The sequence below is a fragment of the Lepisosteus platostomus genome, chromosome 12, assembly GCF_059453375.1.
Source record: "Lepisosteus platostomus isolate fLepPlt1 chromosome 12, fLepPlt1.hap1, whole genome shotgun sequence".
Classification (NCBI taxonomy): Eukaryota; Metazoa; Chordata; class Actinopteri; order Semionotiformes; family Lepisosteidae; genus Lepisosteus; species Lepisosteus platostomus.
The window spans coordinates 2,980,382-3,005,249 of record NC_142622.1 but is presented as its reverse complement, the minus strand read 5'-3'; the positions used below and the strand labels follow the sequence as shown (position 1 = coordinate 3,005,249).

General features: G+C 37.8%; 1 protein-coding gene across 3 annotated transcripts in view; it reads right to left on the bottom strand.

Annotated features, from left to right (window-relative positions):
* Positions 1–24,868, bottom strand: part of dgkb (diacylglycerol kinase, beta) — a 108,870-nt gene that overhangs the window by 9,437 nt on the left and 74,565 nt on the right. For all 3 annotated transcript variants that reach the window (XM_088600452.1, XM_088600453.1, XM_088600454.1), the window contains 4 exons: positions 19,289–19,379; positions 14,422–14,617; positions 3,457–3,577; positions 2,156–2,216 (listed from right to left, as the gene is read on the bottom strand). In XM_088600452.1, coding sequence (XP_088456578.1) covers positions 2,156–2,216; positions 3,457–3,577; positions 14,422–14,617; positions 19,289–19,379 — 469 coding nt within the window. The remainder of the gene's footprint in view (positions 1–2,155; positions 2,217–3,456; positions 3,578–14,421; positions 14,618–19,288; positions 19,380–24,868) is intronic.

The window sequence follows — 24,868 nt, the reverse complement described above, 5'->3', positions numbered from 1 at the left end:
GTGGCTGGGAAGCAAGAGGGTGCCCACCCGGGCAGAGAAGATGGGATTGGGGTTTTGGGGATGGTTTATCACTGGGTGAGGTTTTTGGGGATGGGGGGGGGGGGATTGGATTGTCCTTTTGCTTCTTTTTTTTTCAAAAAAGATCTGATTCCACGAGAAATTGTTTGGCCAATGATCTGTAAAAATGGTAGGCATTATTTAAGCTTTCTTTAGTTTGCTCATAGTGCTCTCATACTGCTAAGGTAAATATACAGGGACATGACTGGAAGCCTTTAATACTGCTTGATGTATTCTGGTACTGGATATTGTTACTGCAACTATTGTCATTTTTATATTTCTTTCTGTGTCAAACACTGCCTGGGAGAGAATGTTCTGCTGGAAAACTTTAAACACTCTGTAGCTGACTAACCTTTAATTATTTTATTTCCATTTTATTTTTTTCATATAGTAAGTAACAGACAAATATGCCAATTAAATACTGTATGTTTTGTCACCATGGGGAACTGGGTTCAAGATCCTTCGACAGTCAGATTTAATCTATTTTTGAAAATCCACAGTATGTATTTACTAGTCTTATATTACAGTACTTCAATATGGTGTTTCTGTAAACTGTTAAAAACAGGTAAAATCTGTGGGGTATTGTCATTACATGTGAACCCACTGTGAAAGTTATGCAAGTACAGTTTTAAAATATTGTAAATGATTGATTGTTTACCAAGTTTTCACTAATAGGTATAACAGAGTCTTTAAATTAATAGAGCTGTCATGCTTTATATTGTTAGAGAACCAGTGAATAACCAAAATGGAAATTGTACTGCTTTTCAAATGTGATGCTTTCAGAAAATTTACATTTAATTGGCATTAACAAAAAACTTTTAATGATCACAAATTAAATGCAAATTTGTCAAAAGTTATAGCACAGTGAAACAGAAAAAATGTTGTTTTGCATGTTAATACACTCTTCTGAAGTGTGTAAAAGCACACAAGCAGTAAATTAAATGTCAGTTTTTCTCCAGATTTTGAACTAAAAGTGACGGTAGATTATGTATTGGTAAACAAACATAATTAACCAGATTAAGACATGTGAGAATAGAATGATAAAGAGAGAACATTACTGGCTGTTTCTAAGAAGACATAACCAAGCAAACCTGTTATAGACAGACCACACAACATAGAATACCAATGAATGAATAGCATAATATGAAAAATATGTTTTATATATGAATAAAGATAGCATATTTTACATAAATACTGGTAAATTCATTCAGTTTCATGGTTTAAAATTCCTTATAAACAGATATGAATAGTTATAGAGAACTGTATTTTACAAATAATGCAGGTTTTCTAAAAGTATTCTGTGTTTTTTTTTCTAGAAAAGCCTCTGTTATACTATGTTCTGTAAGTAATCATTTGTTTGATTTTACTGTGTATCACTTTTGGTGAAGGTGCATTTCTGCATTTCCAAGTCACACACCATTTAAAACAATTTAGAAAGAAGATGTTGGTATCTGGTGACAGCAGGACCATTCCCCACATTACATCCCCCTGTCCCACACAGAGAAAGCTCTTCCTAACGCCTGGAAAGAAATGCACCAAAGAGTACAAAATCTGGGATCCCCTTGTGACCGACTCAATCAAAGACTTCATATGTCTTCTTCACTGGCTAACAGAACAGTAATATCATTGCAATTAATATTTCTCCTGACAGTGATCAAATTATCCAATAAAGTAAGTCTCAGTCATTTTGCTTCATGAATTCAAGACAAATTGAGTGGTACCTTAAACAGACGAATGGTACATGAAGAAACAAGTAGAAAGGAAGGTCTGAGCAAGATCAAGAGCTGAATGTTTTCTGAGCACGTCTCCAGGCAGGTGGCTCAGCAGGAGGTGAAAAGTGGGAGACCAGGAGAGATGTTTGTAAGACAGAGCTAAGTGACTGGCTGCCAAAATGGTATCACCCATCATACACTGATTAGCATGCACAGCAATCTGGAAAGTAATTATTAAATGTGTTAGTTTTATTTGCTTATAGCTTCTGATTTTGTTACCGATGATTAACCTATCTTTCAGAGCTGCTGCCTCTGGCCTAACTTCAAAATTCAGAGAATCAGAACGTATTTTCATGATAGCTGAATATGATTGAATTTCTACTTACAGTGCAAGGGGTCTGCATCCAGGGTTCTCCATCAATTTGCATTGGAAGAAATTTGCTGGTTCTACAATAAAGGAAGGAAAACATATACCATCATATACCATCATATCAAGCACTGTGAGCTATATCACCCTGCAACTCACAACTGGTAGCCTACCAAAGCTCAGCAGGTGTGAGTCTGACCAGTACCTGGATGGGAGACTTCCTGGGAAGGCAAAGGGTGCTGCTGAAAGAGGTGCTAGTGGGGCCAGTAGGGGGCGCTCACCCTGCGGTCTGTGTGGTTCCTAATGCCCCAGTTTAGTGATGGAGATGCTATACTAAGGTGCCATTTGTTAGATAACGTGTAAAACCAATGTTCCGTTTCTTCATGGTCATTAAAAATCACAGGGCGTTTCTCGGAAAGAGTAGGGGTGGTAAGTCCCATGTCCTGGCCAAACGTGCCCCTGTCCTTTACCAATCATGGCCTCCAAGTAAGCCCATCTATGAACTGGCTTCATCACTCTGTTCTCCTCCCCACAGAGAGCTGGTGTGTAGGGAGCGTACTGGAGCACTTAGGCTGCTGCCAAAGCAGGGTGGGTACTACATCATCCAGGTGGGGCTGCAAGTGGTGGTGGACGGGATCCCTATTACCTGTAAAGGGCTTTGAGTGAGGGCTATATAAGTGTGAGGTTTATGATTATTATTGTTGTTATTTTCAATAGTATATTGAAGTCTTGAGAGTAAGAATGATGGAAGAAAATCTGAATCTGAAATCTGTGTTCCCATTAAAACAGCTTATTCAGTTAAGACTCAAGCCTCCATTTGTGTAGCAGAATGGATACTTAGTGCACCATGTATAACATACAGTAGCAGCCTTCAGTCAATTTAAATGGTTAAATGATAAATGTGTGAATAATTTCAAGTGTGACTGGTGTTTCATAGATGAAAGTGCTGTAACTGCTGTGCTGTTGGCAATCTAAGTTGCCAGTACTGGGACAGGAGAACTCCCAGTAAAAAATAGATTATTTTCACAAGTGGACCAGTAAGAGGGGCTCTCTCCACCTGGACCAGAAGGAACACTGTGTCATAGGATGAGCCGTTCTTTGGAAAGAACGTTACATGGAGGCCCTAACTTCTTGGTCATTAAAATTCCCAGCACTCTTTGTCAAGAGCAGGGGTGAAGCAATTTCTGCTGTGTTGTGGGACACTTCAATGGATGGTGTATAAAGTTGTTCCCTTTCTATATTTCTAAAACTTTGAGATCCTTCAAGATCAGAGCTTTTTATTGATAATTATTATTATGTAGGAAAACCTGTATATCTCACCTTATGGTAGCAGAAGAACACTGGGCAAGTCTTCTCCCTGCACTTTTCAAACCTGTGTATATCTGCCCCATCTCCATAGCTCCTTCTAGTCCAACTACTTCGAAAAGCTGATCAGATGGATCTATAAACAGAAGGGAAGAAGACTCGAACATTTAATTTGAAATGAAAATAATTCAAATTGAACTTGTATTATTTGTTTATAACTAAATTTAAAAATGTGCTCAAAGCAAAACCATAAAATCATGTTTGTGTTAATGCATGTTTTGGTTTTGGACTACCTAGTGAAAAATAAATACCAAATAATTAGACAGGGGATTCTCTGAGCATAATAACAGTGTGAAGTGAAAGGTTGGTGCTGTTTGTGTTTTTTTAGTGTTTTTGAAGTTATGAACATTGATTTTTCCTCTGTTGGAAGCACAGTGTCTTACTGAGGCCATCTGTTCCTCAGTGCTTCAGTGTTAGGGGTACTTCTTCTCATTGTGTGCATCTGAATGTACTGCTCATAGTCACTGTAATTAATTGAACTATGTTACATGCTGTAAATAAAACCACTGGAGCTCAAGAAAGGATGTCTGGTTTGATGTTTCACCATTAGAAAACTAAAGGTTTTCAGTAACACAGAGTAGAGGTGATGTTTTCTCAGAAAAAGAAAAGCATAGTGATTATTCTTTTATTTTAATGTAGTTGTAAATATTCTTTCACATGCCACATGGTGAACATGAGTGGTGAGAGAGAACAGGGCAAACACACTGCCCGTTACTAGTCCTATTTCCACAGTGAGCTTTAAAATGCTAACATGGCAGTACAGTTTGCAGAGAATTTCTAAAAACTGGTGCCTGAATATTGCTGATTTTTCTAAGAACTTCTAATACAAGGAAGCAAGAATTATTTATCATGAAATTCAAAGCCTTGATGGCACCTTTATTCTCTCAAAAGATGCACTTTCATGTTTTTCATGTTCTCTTTAACACTATTACCTACAGTATATAGTAGGTCTTTTCAAAACAAGCATTGATTCAGTGAACAGGAGCTGAACAGGATTCTGTAGCCTTCAAAATTTAGATTAGCATAAGCATTCACTCTGAAGATGTTGTACAGTATTTATGTACAGTACAATAAAAGCCTGGATTAAATTTATTTGGTGTAATCCAGATATAAATGCATGCTTATAAATGTATTAATAATTTCAGTAATAAATTGATCAGTACAGATCACATGCTTCTTTAAGCTTTTAGTCATCATTTGTTGTAGATACAGTAGGTTCTGGGTGGATTTTGACAAACATAAAGAATCAATACTACTGATGAATTGACTGATGTTATGAACATGTCTGAAACAGGAAGAACTAAATTTTTAATTATGGATCAAATGTGATGAAAATTTTGGTATTCAGAGGAAAAATAAAAACACTCATACTGTAAATGTCAAACACGCTAAACTGAATATTTTGCAACCTGTCTGCCCTCACAACTGTGGATTGGTAATTAATGTAAAACATACAGTACTATTATTAATAATATATGCGATCTCACTTTGTTCATTATTTTCTTCATAAATGCTAAGTGTCATTTTGTAAAAAGGATTATCACATTATCTTGGCTGATGTGATTGGTCTTTGTGGTTTGGCGTAAATAGTAAGGCATTGAAAATTAATTTGTATCAGCTATAGACAGGCTTGCTGAAACATGGACAATGTAATAATTTAATTAAAACCCATTCATTTATATTGAGTGTTTTTTGCAGTCAACGCACTCAAGCACAGAACAAAATTTATTCTAGAAATATGGGTGAAAAGCCTTTGGAGTACTGGCACAAATTTGGAGTTTTTCTAGCGTGCTTTTTTTGGGTGATATTTTCATAATGTTAAGTGATGTACTGTATCCTAGTTTTGTGCAACACAGTAGCAGTTGCATCGAATAACCGTGAGCCTGGTAAGTCTTCAGTGATAATGCCTGATCCCTGTCAATGAGAAACAGATCTCTCTCATTCTAGAAATCCATGAAGCCCTAGAATAACTCCACTCTCTCTTTTAAAGCAGGGATAAAAGTACTATACTTCTCTACTGTAAAACGGTTTGAGCATAAACCCAATAATGCTGAAATCCTCAACCAGTGCTGATAAAAAGTGTGCTCTAACTTTGAACATTTTGATGCTTTCAGTAGTAATTTTCCCAAATTAACTGGATTATAAAATTAATTGGATTATTTGTAACACCAGATTTACTGTACTTAGACGGATGTCTATGTTGCCAAACCACATTATTAGAAATTTTCAAAACTTATTTTGTCTGAAACATTAAGCCAGCAGACATTATTTTTTATTGTCATAATTACATAGGAATAGAAGAATGACAGGAGACCATTTGGCCTGTCTGGCTTGTTCATTTTTTTTTATTAGCTAATTGATCTGGGGATCTCATCCAGCTGTTTCTTGAAAGACGCCAAGGTACAGTATAAACATTAACAACTTGGCTGAGTAGGTTCTTTCAGGTTCCCACAACAATATTTGTAAAAAAGTTACTTGTATTCTCAGGTCTATATATTTTAACATGATTGGTAAAAAAAAAAATATGAATAACATCTTTTTGAGATGTTTATAATGCTCCCTTTGACTTCATTTTCTAGAAAATTCTAGAAAACAAATACAACAATATTTTCTTATGTACAGTATGTTGTAATATTTATGTAAATATCTCACAAACCTGTTGTGGTGCTGGTTTAACAAGTTATAAAGACGGACTAAAAGTGTACGAGCAGTTCACCTTTACGTATTAAAAACTACTGCAGTAACATTGTTTCATTTTTTCAGAATTTAAGGGAAAAAACAAACATTAAAAAAACGTACTGCTCACCCTATGGAAGTTTTTATACTGGTTAATCCCTAAGTATCATGGAATTGTGTTGAAAACTGAGAACAGGAAGCACTCCTTTACCCAAAGGGTTGTGGGAGGGTGGCACAGGCTGCACAGTCGTGCTGTTGAAGCCGATACCTGGATTTCTTTCAGGACGTGGATCCTGGATCAGTTAGCTACTACAGGTCTGGTGGGCTAAACGGCTTCCTCTTAAAACCACTACAGACCTGTTTGTAACATTGTCAAAGGTTTACTATGCTTGTTTGTGAACAATAACAGTCTGACGGTAATTCCTCAGGTGAAATAATTTGTACCACGCAGGATCCGTACGCAGATCTTTCTAAGGGGGGAAAAGCTTTGGTTATGTACAGAGAGCCTCTCCTTGTTATTCTGTCTGTGAATGAGCTGCTGCTAGCCTGTGTGGGAATGTATGCACAGCTCCCTGACTCTCTTGCCCTTTTTTATAAACCCAGCTGCTTCACGTGTCTCCTCACATTAGTGCTGTCAGTAAACAACGGCCAGGATGATGAACGGCTGCTGATGTCAGCTCTTTGTGAATGGTATGCAGCAAAAGGCTGACCCTTCACACATACATGTTGTGGTGACATCCCCAGTCAACAGCTTCTCTCGTTACAAAACTTATATAACAAGCTTATACAACCTTATATATAAGGTTAATGATATAATAAGGTTATATATAATAGTAATGTTATCCTTCAGGTAGGGGCCCATAGAATATTAAAAGAGCCCCATTAATCAGAAGTTAAGAAATCACTTATCAATTATAAGGGGAACACGACACACATCTTCTCTCTTTTAACTACATAACAATATGCTGTATGTTCTCATTTTTATAATGGAAAATTTAAGCAAGTGCTGTGCAAATTAAAAAAACTTTTTGAATATAGATTTTGCAAATCAAGAACGATAATAAAAATGAAATAAGAATGAACTGGATTTAGAGTACACAGCACTTTCATTCCAAAGGATCTCAAAGGAGGGGACCCACTTCATCCACCACTGAAGAGCAGCAGCCATTCTGCACCCAGGTAGTGAAGAGCAAAATGACTTCACCAGTTGAATTAAGAGAGGACTTCCAGTAGGCTAGATTGAACAAGACCGGAGGAAAATTGAACTGAGACCAGCGTACACCCCTTCTTTTACAAACTGTGCCATGGGGTCTTTTAAGACCCAAAGGACACCACCTGCTACAGCACAGTGTCCCTTCGGTTACCATACGGGAGTGTTACGACCCCAAGTGTCTAGGGGAAAAGGGGTGTAACATTTAGGATAATTCTTTTGGAAGCAGGTGGGTTTTGGTGAGGGACTAGGAAGCGTGATAACAAGGGTAAGGAACTAGAGTGGTGCCAAAGGAAAGAAAACAAACAAAATGGAGCTGGCTAGGACAGTGAGGGAAAGCTTATCTGACTACAAAAGAAAACCCGAAACACACGATCTTCGGCGTCTTCAACACCCTAGCTAATCTGCACTGACTACCCAAAACCATACAAGACAAATGGCACTCACCCGTACTAACCTAGTGTACTAATACAAAATCAACTAAGTGTGTAAAGTGTACCCAACAACCTAAACTAACCTTATATACAAAAGTTCACACAAAAACACAAGTGAACCAGGAATACAAATAAGGGAAAACAAGAGTAATCAACAGGAGCAGGGTACAAAAGAACACAAAAGTTGAACATGTAACACTGGGGCAAGGTAATGACAAAACAAGGATGAACACACAAACAAAAGAAAGTACAAAGAAACAAACAAAAAAACCAACAAAACAACAAAGCCGAAGCAATACAAAAATACACACACACACACAAAGCAAAACAAACCAACAAACGAAGCCGAAGCAATAACCAGAAGCGAAGCGAAGCGAAGCGATAACCAGAAGCGAAGCGAAGCGAAGCGAAGCGATAACCAAAACCAAACGGGACCGAAGTCAAACAAAAGGCCTTTTCTTTCTGAAAGCCTCCATGTTAAATAGTGAATAAAATGAGTTCTGATTGGCTGAGGGCTGATTGATGATGACATCATATTGAAACAGTGGTGTGATGGTTGGCCAATGGGGAAGGGAGAACAATCAAGGGTCAGCAGTGCGGACATAACAGAAAAAAACACACACAGAACACACACTGGGACATAACAGGGAGCAATGGATTGGAGATCCTGGTCTAGAGTGAAGACTGCCACCTACTGGTCCCCACTATAACGTTCAAAATAAACTCAAAGCACGAGTATTCTGTGGACAAGAATCATAAATTGAATTTCAGATTGATACAGACCTTGGTGGTTAAGCCGTAACTTATTTTTAAAAATACAGTTCATTATTAATAAACCCTTCTTTGAAAAATCATTAATTTGTGTTAATGTCTGTGGGGAACAGGACTTCATAATTCCGCAACCATACATATTAATCTGGCTTTGAAAGCAAGAGATCTCAGTTGATTTATGAACAAAACATCCTACATTATATCTTACAGTTGAAATGTAATCTTTTTTTCCCCATATAATACCTTCTACTGTACTTCTAACAAAATCAATGCTCTGTATTCTTTTGTAAAATAAGTTCAAATTTACTCACATCAATTAATGGGAAAGTAAAAATTAAGCAATGGGGAGAGAATAACTAGATGAGTTGAATTCATTTTCAACTTTCTGAAATGCCACAGTCTTTCATTTAGTAATTCTTGTATTGACTGTAAAAACGGAAATAAATATAAAATCTAGAATTGTGCTTTAGTATAAAAAAAACATTTAATACATGTATCCGAAGGCCTTGCATGTACAGTAAAATAGTCAAATGACATGCTCATTCTGAGCCCTCTTTTCCTTTTAAGGGAATGCGAAATCATCCACATGCTTTTGAATATGTGTTGCATTTAACCGCACAATTAAATCCATATCTACATGTGACATTTCTGGGCCTCTAATATTTGGTAGTAATTTATCAAAAGCCACATGTTGTATATACTGTAAATAGTGCTAGCATGACAAGTCAAAACAGAAAGAAGGAATTTGCCTCTCTGTCACAACAACAATAATAATAATAAACCATTTGCTCTCTGAAGCTCTATTGGCAGTCTAAAGCTTCCTTCACTGGGTCATATCTTTGTGCTCCACAGAAATCACTCTTTATCGCAGCAGCTGCATCCTGCTTCATCTTTCCTCTCTTTTAGACAGTGTCTGGCCATGTGCCAGGACTCCATTAGAACTTGTCTTTACCAATTCTGTTCCCACAAGCACTCAGAGAAACACAAAACTGTTATCAGGTAATTGAATGTGATTCCTGATAATCCAAAAACTTCAGGTCAATGCAAGCATGTTGCTGGTTACAACACAAGGAGCTCCGCACACGATTTTGTTAGATTTTGACCGTCGTATTTAAATTAATTGCCTATGCATAATATTTTTTTTTGTGTAAAAATGTTTGTTGCCCCCAACAATAGACCATAATAGAGGAGTAAATGCATATTATAAAAATAAATTATACTATATTGTTATTCTAAGGCATGAATTATACCAAAAATAAATATTCCAAAAAATAAGAACCAATGCAATAGTTATAGTTATCTGTACTATATAAATCATATGATAAACTACAAAAGGTCATTAACTGAAGTGAAACAGAAGGTGAAAATAGAAAACCTAGAATTTGATGCTTAAAAGTCTTGAAATTCCCAATAGCCAATCATAAAATAAAATTGCACTTCACCATTTGAAAGGATCCCAGTGCTGAGATTTGCATGGGGGTTGTCTTGCACTACTACAATAGTAAATTAATAATTTACTCTGACGTACTGTTCACACCAGGATTCCCAGAGTGCTTTGCAATGAAAACAGTTAGAGAAGCCATTAGCTCAACACACAATCCAAGTGCAGAACAAGCTGAAGCATAATGTAAACATGTTGTGATATTTGATTTAAAAGATTGTTTTTGTCTTAATTAAGGCCAGTTAAGGAGTTTTAATTTAGAGTGGAATGGAACTCCAAGGCAAAGCTAACAGTTCCCCCTGATATTAATCAAGGTTTATGAGCCAGTGTTCATTGTCTACTCATCTCACAGGCAAGGGAATATGGAGCCTGTACTGTACATCCTGCCAGTATAGATCCAGTCTATGCAGGACTTGGTTTAAATCAATTTTCCCTTATGTGTTTTAATTTGCATTATTTTCTTTGCAGTTTCTGTTTACGATTTTTTAAGATTTGGCACATAAACAGAATCTGTATTGAGATACAATGCTCTTCTACTGATTAAACTGATTTGCAAAGCCATGATCCCCATCAACCAAATTGACTGACCAGTATTCTGAACATGTGCTTTTCTGTTAAGTGATCCCTTGTTTTTTTTATGTATGTAAAAAAGCGCTTGTGAAATAAATGTCCATATAAGGGTCTATTTTTGTAAGCAAAGCACAGAATGGAACGAAGAGATCAGGAACTCTGCAGCTGTGGCATTTGTAACGGATAAAACAGTTCGGTGTTTCTAAACAATAAACAAGATTCTCGTGCCAAGGAATGAGAACAAGGTAAATTTTCTTGTCAGTCCCATGACACATGAGAACAAAGTAGGGAAACAGAGCAGTTTTATCTTGGCCAAATGGCAGAACATTGCCAAGAAAGGCATTCTTGCACTCCAGCCCCTAAGAGCCAGATCTGGCCTGTAGGGTAGATGCTGGAGTTTCTAGAAGCCACATTTACCACTAAAGTCCTGCTTACAACAATAATTTTGGACCAGGCAGCTGCCACCTCTCTGTCAATATTACTTCGGAAACTCTGCACAGTGTTATTGGCAAAACACAATCGTTGTAAATTCGCATTCTGAAGATTGAGAGAATCATTTTAACTTTCTCATGCTTTAAAATAATTTTAATTTCTAATTTATTCGTAACAAGTTACTGTATCCAGTATCATAAATTACAGCAATACTGTATATAATTTCTGTAAATGCGATATCAGAACAACCATGCATCTGCTCTTCTTCATAGTTTACATGTGTGTCCCCCAACAGTGAAACACGAACCAGAGGGCACAAGAGGAAGCTACGTGTTAGAGTATTTAAAACTGCAAACAAGAAACAAGTACACAGACGTAAAGGACGCTGAATAAAAGATGTCTAAGATATGTTTGGAACTGGACATTTTGAAAAACATCTACTGTATTTATCAAGTATGTGCTGTGGCCCCTGGATACACTAAGAAAGAGTGATATTGCTATTGTTCAAATATACCATTGCTATTGTTATTGCAGCGAAAATACCACTACTGCTCCTACTAACATGACTACCATTACAGCCAATTCTACCACTGCTACTGTAGCTGCTACTAATACTTCTACTGTTGTTCACAAGACATTTCCTTTCTTATTGGTGCTTTACTTGGTCCACTTGCATTAGGGTGTAAATTATATTTAATATTATATAATTCCCATTTTACAAATGTAGCAACAAACAATCACTATTCAATTTGCATGTTGCACCTATTACCCTTTCCAGAGGTATTCTCGTGGTGCATTTCTTCTTTTTTTTCCAGGGTGTTTTTGAGTTTCGTGCCCAATGCCTTTTACCGGATATACCCTTTAAACTTTGTTCGTATAAGCTGACAAACTCTGCTGCATTAGAATGGGACATGCAGTGAACATTCACTTGGCATGGTTTCTAGGCAGATGTCACAGAACATTACTTCTTCTCACACTGTACAAGTACTTAATAATTTACTTTCAACAAACTCTGTCGGGAATATTTTTATTCTACCTGAAGTGTTTGTCTCCTAGTGTCACCTGGAAAAAAAATGTAACAGCTTTGGAAAGGTGGCAGATGTTATAACGTTGTTCCATGCCCTGTTCTTGGACTAGAGGGCTAATGCACTTTTTCGTTTATGCACTCTTTATTTCAGTTCCTACCTTCTAACGTGACATAGGCTATAACCTTGAGACAGGATCTGCGCAACAACAAGGACAGGATTCACTAAGTGCCTTTTTCGGTTCAGTAAGAGAATTTTGCACAAACCAATTGATTTTCTTAGATTTATGGATGAGGCAGGAGAAACACTACTTCAGCTATAAATTAATTGATCACCCACCCTCTGTTCTTATAATATACAATCTTTAAAGCAACTGCAGTCTCTCCTCCTTTTTGAGTTATTTGGCATCTCCAGATCTAGGTAGAACAGATGCTAAAATGGATGATTTTGGGGGATATAAAAGAGGACATGCATGCTACAAATAGCTGCATTTATCAGCGCTGTACAAGTATTGACTAAAATTAAAGACCAAGAAATCTTCCGCAATCCTCAGTTATAAGTACACAAAATAAGATAATGGAAATTCTTGTTTTGATCAAAGAGGCTATATCAAATAAGTAATTATAGACTATAATAAAGTACATTAGATACAGTAATAATAATCAAGTAATAAATAAAAAGTAACAGGTGAAATCACAGAATATTAAAATGCTATAATTTCCAACACATCATTTGCTATATGTACAATACACCCTTTGAAATTACTTGAACAATTACTGTTGCAGCCTGGAATTAAAGATGTTTTACACAAAAGATGCACTTTGAACAGACTGAAGTGTAACTAGGAAAAAAAATGTCCAAAAAGCATTTAAAAGAACCCTTTTAAAAATGTCTGTAGCTCGATGACTGAATAGTCTTCAGAACACAATACAAAATAGCCATTTTTTCACTGAGAAGAATCATAGGAGAGTTAAGATAAGCTTCAATCTAAAACTGATTCCTGGCATCACCTCAAAAGCATAGTGAAATAAAAAGCAAGTGTTTCTACCATGATTTCCCACCAGAACTGTGAAACCTCATCAGGGATCCATCATTTGTAGATCTCCCTTTGACTTGTCATGTTCAAAACCCGTCAGATGCTTGTGAAAATTAAGGCTCTGGAGTCTATTTGATTTTCTTTGCCTCTTTTTTGGACATTGCTGCTGTATTTTAAGCAGTCCTCCAGTTATCTTGGAGAAGTCCTAGTGGTTACCACTTGAGATTCTGCTTGAAAGAAGAGCACTGAAAGAGAGTGACCGCTGATTTTTGCCTTTAAACAAAACGGATTCTAGTTTACATTGTGACTGATGACTTACTGAACCTACTAATACTTGACAAGAAATAGTTACATCTGGAGCAAAATCCGTTTGCGTTCAGGCACTGGATAAGTATTAATTCAAAGAAACAGAGGTTTCACTATCAATAAAAAATGCATTGAAAAGTTATAATACATTAGCTTAAACTTTTTCAGTTTTATCTTACCAACTTTTATCTTACCAAGGTGGATGCTGCACATGGTGGAGGGGAGTCCCCATTACTTGTAAAGCGCTTTGAGTGGGGTGTTCATAAAAGCGCTATATACAGTAAGTGTAAGCAATTATTATTATTATTTATTATAATTATTATTAACTACACCAGCGTTAAAAAATAATTTATCTAATAAATGAATCTAAAATAGCACACATCATGAAAAAGCCTAATAAGAACATTTTAAGATACTTAAGAGTCCTTGTAATGTACTGTAAATGTATTCAGGATTCCTTCTTTGCCATATAACAGCTAATCAAATTTGATCTGCTCAATCTGTTCCTATTAGAGAGTCCTGTCCACTGGCACTTACAGAAACCATTAGCAGTAGTATGACAGTATGAAACACTGACAGAAAACAGGGTTACAGTGTGCCCCAATACAATCTTCTGCTAGTGATTAAACCTGGCATTAGTGAATTATTAAAACTTGACCACAGAGTATGAGAAAAGTTTTCTTCCATCCACATTCTTAATTAAATAAAAAAACAATGTTTCTCAATATTAGGTGTAGGCAAGATCTAATGTTATGAATTAAATGCAAATTCCTCTGGAAAATAGCTGTGCAAATAACTTATAAAGGGTGACATCGGCTTACATTTTGCCATGATATTGAAAAGTCACCAACATTAGATCCATAACCGTGTGTGGTATCTTTAGTTTCTTTAGTTTTTACAACATGAGGAGGCTCGGTCTTGCTCTTCAGCGGTTAGGGTTTACCTGCTTATCTCAGTGATGATTCTAAAACTTTCTGAAACCGGGCGATGACGGACCCGACCGCCTCTTTGTACTGTACCTTGAACTGCGAACGTGAGCTCTTTCGGATCCACTATGGGGACGCGCTTTTCGGGGCTCCTCTTCCCAGCTCGCCTGTGGCTGCGCCTCTTCTTCGACTCCCCCCAGAGGTTTGAGCCCCCGTGCATGCTTGGGATGTTGAGAACTGCGATCCCTTCCAGAGAGATGTTGCTGAAATCGAGCTGGATCCCATCACACTGCAATGCAGATTCGGGGAAATAACAAAGAGTAGAAAAACACACTGGACAGTTTAGATGGCACTCGGAAGGAGTTTATCCATCATTACTGCATACTAATTGTGTGAAACACACTGCTGTTTGAGGACACTGCCTTTTTGAAGCATTACAAATTTAGAATGCAGAAACCATGTCTGGTGTGGCATTTTCTTTCAGCGCTTCATTCGCCCAACCTTCAACGTTTCTCTTTTCTTTCTTACTATTTACACAGTATATATAATTTGTAAGCTATAGTTTAGCATTATCCTGAGAAGAGTTGTTATTTCATTGCTTTTGATGCACCTCTCAGAGTGAAAAAGATGAGGGCCTCCACACGCCAAGCAACCAAACAACTTCAGACAGTAATTGTGACACACTGAGCCAATATGTGGCAGATCTTCGTGGAAGAACCGGCATGTCCATTGACACTTTTTGACTAACTTTGTGTCTTCGCTATTGGAAGCATTCAAGTTTGCCAGGTCATTTATATTACCGCAGTGTTATTTGTGAGTTTCAACATATGTTCTGAGAACACATCAAACAAAAAAAGAAAATTAATTTAATAATTAAAAATAATCTTATGTAAATAACACTGCAGGTCTCAATGAATCAAACACTCCCTGGATGTCAGGGCCCCCCGCTGTCCTCAAGTGGAATCTATTGTTTGTGTAATTAGCCGATACATATTTTTAAACTTATTTGCATACGCATTATATCTCTTGTAGACTGACAAGCAGCAGTCACAAAAAAAGTCAAATCCCCTCAGGGAATTCCTACAAAGAAGCATTTACTCCATATAATTTGCAGCCTAAATTAAAATAATTTGATCTTTGACAAGCTAGAAATGTCAAACAGAAGGGGGTCTTCTGCAAGTCATGACCTGTAGCTTCTGAAATATGCCTCATTTAAGTCAGCCACATCTTGATTCATATTTAAGCATGTTACTGTTTAAATAAATGATACGCATTCAATCTAATACCTTTGGTATACCCCTGCTGTTAATTAATGGGGGCCTCAGTCCTTGACACTAACTGGAGTTCCTTAAACAGGGGTGTATTGTGAAGAGAGATTGGACGGGACTGGGTTCCATTATCACTCAATATTAAACACAGCAGGTAGTTCAATGAGCTAATTATCTGAATCTCCTTTCATACCCAAGGTAAACTACAGGGTCTAAAATACTGCAGAAGCTGGGCCCTCTGTATTTAATTGTATAAGACATCGTCCTACAGTATGTTATCACTGGATTACCACGAAAAGGCTAGCAGTGAAAATTAAGCATTCAGCTACAATATGATCACACATCATGTGAACATTAAAATAATCAACCACATGTTAAACGACAAATTTCTGCCAAAATCATACGAAAACAAAATGCAATGGAGGGTGGATACATTTGGCTGGCAATATACTGCTATCTTTTGTTGCCTGTATTATTCAGACCTACTAGTCTCTCACAGATAACTAGATTAATAGATGATTTAATACATTATTAATAGATGAGAATAGATGAAAAACAGTTCCAATATCCTTTTTTCTCTTTGCAGATGGATTCTTTCAAATGTGTTACAAAGAGGTTAATCTTATTGATTTTAAAATTCCTGATTTAGGTTTAGTCCAGTTGCACGCTTTGTGTTGCAATATTTCCGAAAAACAAACCCTTCACCTACTGATGCCCCAGTTGAGGATATATAGTTGAAGAACAACATGACACCTTGCACCAACAAATTCAGTAAATTCAGTAAATTCAGATTCCTCATACCTTGAGATCCTCTCTGCCCTTTTTCTCTACTCACATATAATTTTCTTCTTGGCTATGACAAGTTCAAATGTACTGTAACTCATTAACTGTAACAGTGAATGATGAAGAAGGATAAATGGGCCACAATTTACCAATAAAGTAATTGAGGCATTTAATATACTGCATGTCGGAGTTCATACTGAAAGTCTGTAGGAGGATGTAGTTTAAGAGTCAGCAGACATATCACTCTGCAACTCACAATTGGCAACCCACTGAAGCTCAGTCAGTACCTGGATTGGAGACTCCAGGGAAAAACTAAGGTTGCTGCTGGAAGCGGTATTTGAGGGGCCAGTAGGGGGCACTTACACTGCAGTCTGAGTGGGTCCTAATGCCCCAGTATAATGGGGACGTTTTATTGTAAAAAGGTGCCGTCATTCGGATGAGACTTAAAAGCTAGGTCCTGACTCTCTGTGGTCATTAAAAAAATCCTAGGGCGTTTCTCGAAAAGAGTAGGGGTGTTACCCCGGCATCCAGGCCAAATTTCCCATTAGCCTTTCCCAATCATGGCCTCCTAATAATCCCCATCTTTGAATTGGCTTCATCGCTCTGTTCTCCTCCCCACAAACAGCTGACGTGTGGTGACCGTACAGGCTCACTATGGCTGCTGTTGCATCGTCCATCCAGGTGGGGCTGCACACTGGTGGACGGCAGTCCCCATTACCTGTAAAACGGTTTGAGTGTAAACCTGTAAAATGCTATAGAAGGAAAAACTCCAGTTCCCATCAACCACTGCCTCCGGGGCACTGAAATGCACTCCTGGTAAAGGCCACCATGTCTTCTTGATTTCACTCAACTCTGGTCTCTTAATGACATTATTTAAATCAATGGTTCACTAACTGGACAATATTATGCCATTATGTAGCAATTACAATAATGCAGGCATCCAGGACCAGGAGCAAATTTCACTGCTCTAGGGTATAAATACAAGTATTGAGCCCACGTTTCACCAGCATTCACCCTGTTAACACCCCTCTGTCATCACCAGCTCCTCTACCATGTGGGGCATGGAGTGGGATCTAACTTCCTAATGCACATACTGTAAGCAGGTAGTTGTCCCTCATACCATTTGTAGCTAAAGCCAAAATATCCTTACCTTTTCTGCAATCACTTTATTATGTAGCTTCTGAAATGTGTGCTTTCACTTATTTTCAGAGCAAGAAAAAACAGCACTGTATTATATGTATTTACTGTAACCATGCAATTTCTCTTTGACGTTCCCACAGACAAGCAAAAGCAATGCAATGCAATGCAATGTGATATTTTCAATCCCTGTTATTAATCCCTCTCTTGCTGACCATCTCCCTAGCCCACTAAACGCAGAACTGTACTGTGTTCCAAAAGGTGAGCCCTGTGCTGTGAAATGGAGCTGCAAATGCAGCACACAAGGCAAAGTAGTTAGTCTGTCTAACTAACTATAGCCAGCAGCTACAGCATATCACTCTGCAACTCACAACTGGAAGCCCGCAGAAGCTCAGCCTGGCCAGTACCTGGCTGGGAGACCTCCTGGGAAAGCTAAGCTTGCTGCTGAAAGAGGTGTTTGTGGGATCAGCAGGGAGCTCTCCCCCTGCGGTCTGTGTGGGTCCTAATGGCACAGTAGAGTGATGGGGATGCTGTACAAAATGTGCCGATGATTTACGAATCATGGTCTCCCAATAATCTGTATCTTTTTATTGCCTTCATTGCCTTCACTCTTTTCTCCTCCCCACAGATCGCTGATGTGTGGTGAGCACACTGGTGAGCTTTGGCTGTCGTCACATCAGCCAGGTGGGGCTGCACACTGGTGGTGGCGGAGGGGATCCCCATTACCTGTAAAGGGCTTTGAGAGGAGTGTCCAGAAAAGCAGTCTATACTTCAAGTGTAGGGAATTGGTATTAAGGATACTTAACCAATTCAAGCCAAACAACACCAGATGTTTGCCTGTTGAATAATGACTCCCAGAGCTAACAGGACTATTGGACTTACCCTTCATTCTGAGTACTGTCTGGACTATTGAGCTGCATTATCTTTGCTGTGTGGACTATAGGGCTCTCCTGGCATCCTGAGCACTGTCTAGACTATGTCTACATTCTAGATAATGTCTAGACTATAGAGATCCCCATGCATTCTCTGTGCTTGTCCGGACTAGTTCTCAGGCTGTATTCGGAGTGCTATCTGGACTACAGGACTCACGCAGCACTCTGAGTGCTGTCTCAACGATTAGCAATCTCCTTGCTTTCTTGTTGCTGTATGGACTATAGGCCTCACCCTGTATTCAAAGTCCTGTCTGGACTATAGGGACTATAGGGCTCACCTTTCATTTGGAGTGCTTTCTGCCCATGTAAACATGTAATATCTATGCTATCTGTACTATAGACTCTCACTGCATTCTGAGTTTTATCTGGACTATAGGCCACTTCCTGCTTCGTTGGTATAGTCTGGACTATAGGGCTCACTGTGAATTCTGATTGCTATGTGCACTGTTCTGTAGGACCCTTCATTCTGAGTGCTGTAGGTAATATAGGACTCTCCCAGCATTCTATGTGATCTCCAGACTATAGCACTTTCCCTGCATTCAGAGTGCTGTCTGGCCTATAGAGATCTCCCTGTATTCTCAGTGCTGTCTGGACTATAGGTCTCACCCTGTATTTTGAGTGCTGTCTGGACTATAGTATACTTACTGCATTATCTGTACTGACTGGACCATAGAGATCACCCTGTAATTTGAGTTTTTCAACCATCCATTTAAACTTGTAATACCTGTGTTTTAGTGCCCATCCATGGGACCTATAATGTCTCATTATTTGCATTTTTACTTTTTTCAGCAGACAAAATCTATGTTGTTGCCCCATATATAGTACAACTTTTGCACTTACTTCAACTTCCAAAAATTCATGAAGCTTCTTACAGGTGGCAGAAAAGGTTTCAGAAGTGCCAAATTCAAAGTACCAAAACTTGTTCTTCATTCTGAAATAAAAGGAAAATGCTATTAGAAAGAGAATAAAAATGCTGCACTCCCAAACTTTTCTAGAAAGATCAGACAAGTATGGAAAAAGCATCGTATTGAATTGGTAACCAGATGCAAATATGTTAATTAATTAAACAAATGCAGTGTCCTGTGAATGTTTCCATCATTCTTTTTAATGCGATAGTATCGTTGTTATTTTTGTGCAATTTTCTGTTAAATATTAGGGATACAAGGACATATAGTACAGTAGCTACATAAATCATTCATTCTAGTACGTATTGAGGCCACCTTAATATCAGGATAAAAATATTTTAATACAATAATATGATAAGAAAGATTTAATTCCACATTTATTTTGAAAGGGGAATCGTACTATAGTACAGTATGTTTAGTATGAGTAGTCTCTTTCATTACATATTTCCAGTGCCTACTAAAAGGAGGATTAAAATTATTGAAAGTTAAAAATGTTTTATGACTCACAAATTGCCTAAAAACATAAAACATGAATGTGCATCTTATTTTTGTAACATTTGAATTTAATCCAGATAATTACAATAAAAGAAGAAGTGAAGCACTGTTTGAATAATTGTTGTAGACAGTGGAGATCAGAAATTACTGTGTCATTTCACAGCATCCTCTGTGTAATCTTGTTTATATATAGCTCACAATTATATATTTGAAAATAGCCCGCAAAATAGTAAAAAGTGGCATTGAAAAAAGTCAATTTACAGTGAATTGTTGTATGTGGAGCTCAAACACAAATGCTCAAAAATATGGAAAAACAGTTTGTTTCATGAAACGTCGATTGTGAGAGGGAGAGAGAGGTTTGAAAGAGCACTTCAGCTTTTCTCTGCCATTAAGGCCTAAATGGCCTAGAAAGTAAATCAATATTTCCAGGCAGCTTTCTGGCTACTATTTAGGCAGCGAAGATGACTTCTCTTTGACTTACTGCACTCCTCTGGGAGTTAGTCAGCCTTGAAGAGTTAATAATAAGTTACTTACTCTGCTGATCTCTTTCAAGTGTAAACAGACAATATACAGTATGTCACACTCTGTCAGGGCTCCAGGGCTGTTTTACCCTAACGAGTATTTATGGGTGTTGCATGGGCATACAAATTATCCAAAGGTAACACAAGTGCAGCGTAGGGGCAAATGCATTTTGACAAACTGTTTAATACAATACAGAATGTTTTGTACAACGAAGGCTTCCACAGATCTTTTTGGAGACCTCCAAGGGGTTTTAAGAATGGAAATCATTGGCAAAAACAACTGGTAAGAGTTGCCTGTTTTCCTTTCCCAGAAGAATGTTTTTTCTAAGACAGCTTTCATTAAAATATTTTAAAGCATAAAGTATTTCACAGCCTTTGGAGTTATATGATTATGTTCTTTTGACTTTGCTAAGACTCATACTGTACCTCAACTGTTTATTTCCCAACCACAATAAAATACAACACAAAATAAAATGATTTTCTCCACCCCATACAAATCCTCCAAAAAAGCTGCAGTAAGAGAAGCCTGCAGATCAGATGCTTAAGCAAAACACATTCATAAGCCTACAGTACAGTATATGGTGGATACCAAATTCATAAGGTTTCTAACTCAGTGCTCAAACTCAGTCCTTGATTACTTGTTACTCAATTAACCATTTGATTCTAATTATTCCCTTAATTGTTTTAATACACGAGGGGTCTGCAAACTATATCACATACACTGATTACTCATAGTTTTTTTTCTACTTCATACCCCATTGCATCTCAAAAAATTGAATTGATAAATATAAACCATTTCAGTTTCATTTTAACAAGGGTGTCGTGGTAAAAAAAACTGTACATTGCATGATTATATCGGGGATTTCCAAACATTGTCTCAGGAATAATCTCACAACCATCAAAAACTGGTCTGAAATCTCTAGCTGCACTGCCCTGATGCATAGAAGACAATAGTCTTAATAAGACAATAGTCTTATTGTCACATAACAGTGAAATCTTTGCTGAGTGCTGTTTTGAATAACTGTAGGACATGTATTTAACGTAGACACATATAAAAATAAAAATCAGTTTTAGCATACAAATACATTTGCATGTCATCAGCCCAGCAGTGATAGCAAATGTCTTGATGAATAATTATTTGACCCAGAGGTGGCATTAGATTTAAAATGGGATAAGTGCCGAAACAGATCCCTGAGGAATGCCTGGGATAACACCGCTGACTTCAGAACTAATCCCGCCCAAGGTAACAAATTGTTTTCTGTTAGACAACTAAGAAGCAAACCACTTTAGAAAAGCACCACCAGAGACCTGCATATCACTGCCGCCAGCGTCAACGGCAGCACTAACGTCCAACAGAAGGAGCAGAAATGGTGAGTGTGAGTCAGTGGACATCACTAGAGCTCTCACCACCCAAATCGAGGTGGTGCAGATCTGAAACCGGAGGGAAAGTTCCAAAGAGACCAACGAAAAAAGGACCGGAGCCGAGATGCAATGATTCATTTTATTGTTTTAGCCCAAACTCTTATACAATTCCCTCAAAGCAGGAGGTGGAGTTTCCCTCTGGCTAGAAACTGGTGCTCTATGGGCCTGAACCGAGCAACTGTGATCCAACCCTGGAAGGGGAGGGCAGAGCAGAACTGCACCTGTTACCCAAGCCACAGCCACCACACTTAAGTCTGTAAACTGCCCTTTTGCACTAGGATACAGGCCTCTTCTAGGACCCACACAACAAACAAACCTTAAGAAAGCAAGAGATCCTCTATCTGAACAATTTCATGATGAACTAAAACACAGAGCTGTGGGGACAGATATTCTGGCCTTGTTACCCAACAGGCACTCTGAATCCAGAGACCAGAGTGATGTTATATACTGTATGTACAGTATGTCTGAAGGGAAGAGCTCATAAGGGAGCTGTTTGTGACCAGAAAAAAACAGCATAGAAAAGAACAGCCTAAAACTGATAAGCACCTGCTTTTAAAAGATAAAACTCAAAACACATCCCAGCCTTTCTGTGGTAACTCACGGGAAGGTGTTTATGACTTGTGGAATTTTTATGTAGTATCCCCGTGAATGTCAAAAGTTACACTGATGTGCAAAAGGCTCAGAGATTTCAATTACATACAGTACTGTAACCAAGACCATTATATCAGCCTGCAACTCACCACTGGCACTCCATGGAAGCTCAGCAGCTGTGAGCCTGGTCAGTACCTGGATGGGAGACTCCTGGGAAAGCTAATGTTGCTGCTGGAAGAGGTGTTAGTGGGGCCAGTAAGGGGTGCTCACCCTGTGGCTCCTGTATAGTGGTGGGGTATACTATGCTGTAAAAAAGGCACCGTTTTTCAGATAAGACAAAACACCAAGGTCCCAATTAAAAATCCTAGGGTGTTTCTCAAAAAAGAAAGTAGGGGCGTTTACCCCAGTGTCCTGACAAAATTTGCCCCTGGCCCTTACCAATCATGGCCTCCTAATAATCCTCGTCTATGAACTGGCTTCATCACTCTGTCCTCCTCCCCACTAATAGCTGGAGTGTGGTGAACATACTGGCACACTATGGCTGCCGTTGCATCATCCAGGTGGGGCTGCACACTGGTAGTGGAGGAGGTGATCCCCATTTCCTGTAGAGTACTTTAATTTATTATTAGTTCAATTATTCTGCTCTTCATTTAGTGCTTTTCATTCATTGTCCAAGAGGAAACATAGTTCTATGGCTATCTTGTACTGATGATTTAACCATTTTGTTTAAAACTACCAGTTAATCCTGGTATAATGGATTTTTTGTGTTTCTGCCTTTTCTGCATTTCTTGCAAAATACTTCCCTTTAAAAAGCAATTAATAATGTGGCTTCACTGGATACCCATTTAGCAAAACATTTTCAATGCTTTCTGGATATAGGGTGGCACTCTTAGTTGAACAATTCATTAAAATATTTTAAATTTTTTACTTGTGATTATATGTTATCCCTCCACTCTTCTTGACTTGTTCAACAACCTGTTTATAATAACACACAAATCCCTCAGTAAAGTACAGGACATCCTTATAGTTCAAGGGGCTATGGGATTAGTGATCAGTGTTACCTGTGCTCTTCTTTGCAGGATTGATGAGGCAGTAACACACAGTGGCCGAGATGTATCTGAAAAGCACCTCACCTTGTTTTATAATTAGCAGTTTATTAGTGTTCTTAACTCAAAAAAGGAACTGACCAAAGGCAGATTAACAGGACATCATAAGCCAAAAAATAAAATTGTGAGCACGTGCAATTGTGAACTTTGTAGAACCACAGTAACCTCTGAGCTTCACGTGAAGAGAGGAACAAATTATGTTAATGATGAAGAAAGTCTGACAATGAGTCCATTAGATTTGATTAGTAAAGTTGATGGATTAGCTACTACGTCTCTTCATATTGACTGCTCATGAACAGTTTACTTTGAGTTGTTAAGCTCATGTCTTTAAAGGCTGTAATCAATGTGAATTAAAGATTGCTGAATGACAAGCTTGATTTCTTCTCTCTCAGTCTAAAATGTAAGATCAACAATCAAAGTTCTTATAATAGAGGAAAACAGTGTTGGAGGCTTTGAGGAAATTATTGATACTCAAATTGTTTTAACTCTTGTTTGTATCAAAATTGTCAAATCATTTTGCCTAGAAGTGTGTATAAACTTTAATATATAGAGCTGTTTACATGATGTCAAATAAAAATATTTTCATATTTCATTATATACAGTGTATAGTTTTATAGTATTCATAATACAGTATATGAATGTAGCTACTGTAAAAATGTGCCTTGGGGAATTAGGAATATAAGTGTGTTAAGTGTGTTATGATCTGTGGTTGGATGGACAGAGTGAAATAATGAAAGTGGACTTGCATTCTCCCATAACACAGAAGCCTCCAAAAAATCTGTTCCTCGTGCCTATAGAATTTGCATACACTTTGCTGTTTAATTTTATTGCAAAAACAAAACAAAACAAAACAAAACAAAACTTATATAAAAGTCAACTGTGATTATTTTTTATCTTGTGCAAATAAAGAAGAAACAAACAAAAATTGTTCCCTTTAAATATGCTGACTGGACATGCAAAGCAAAGCAAGGCTGGAGCAGTATCAAAAGAAATGACCTTTCCTGCTCTTGAATTAAAATGAACTACAAGGATATATTAGTATAACCAGACCAACAATCACTGGATTATTGATTTGCTCATTATACTTTTGTCAGGACCATTTAGTGATTTTAAAAATGAGCTTTCATTAGCCACTTACAGCAGAAAAAATAGTCTGTTTGATTTATAACGTGCAACGTGGTCAATAGATACAAAGTGTAGAGCTTAGAGGGGAGAAAACTGAACCGTTGGTTGACGAGGTTACTCACTATGATACTCTCCCACATGAACCAAAATCTTAGCTCTGATTAGTGCAACTGGGATTTAGTTCACAAAAGCATCTGAAAAACTTTTACTCATTTTCCAGATGACTGCTATATACGCAAAGCCTGGGCTTTATTG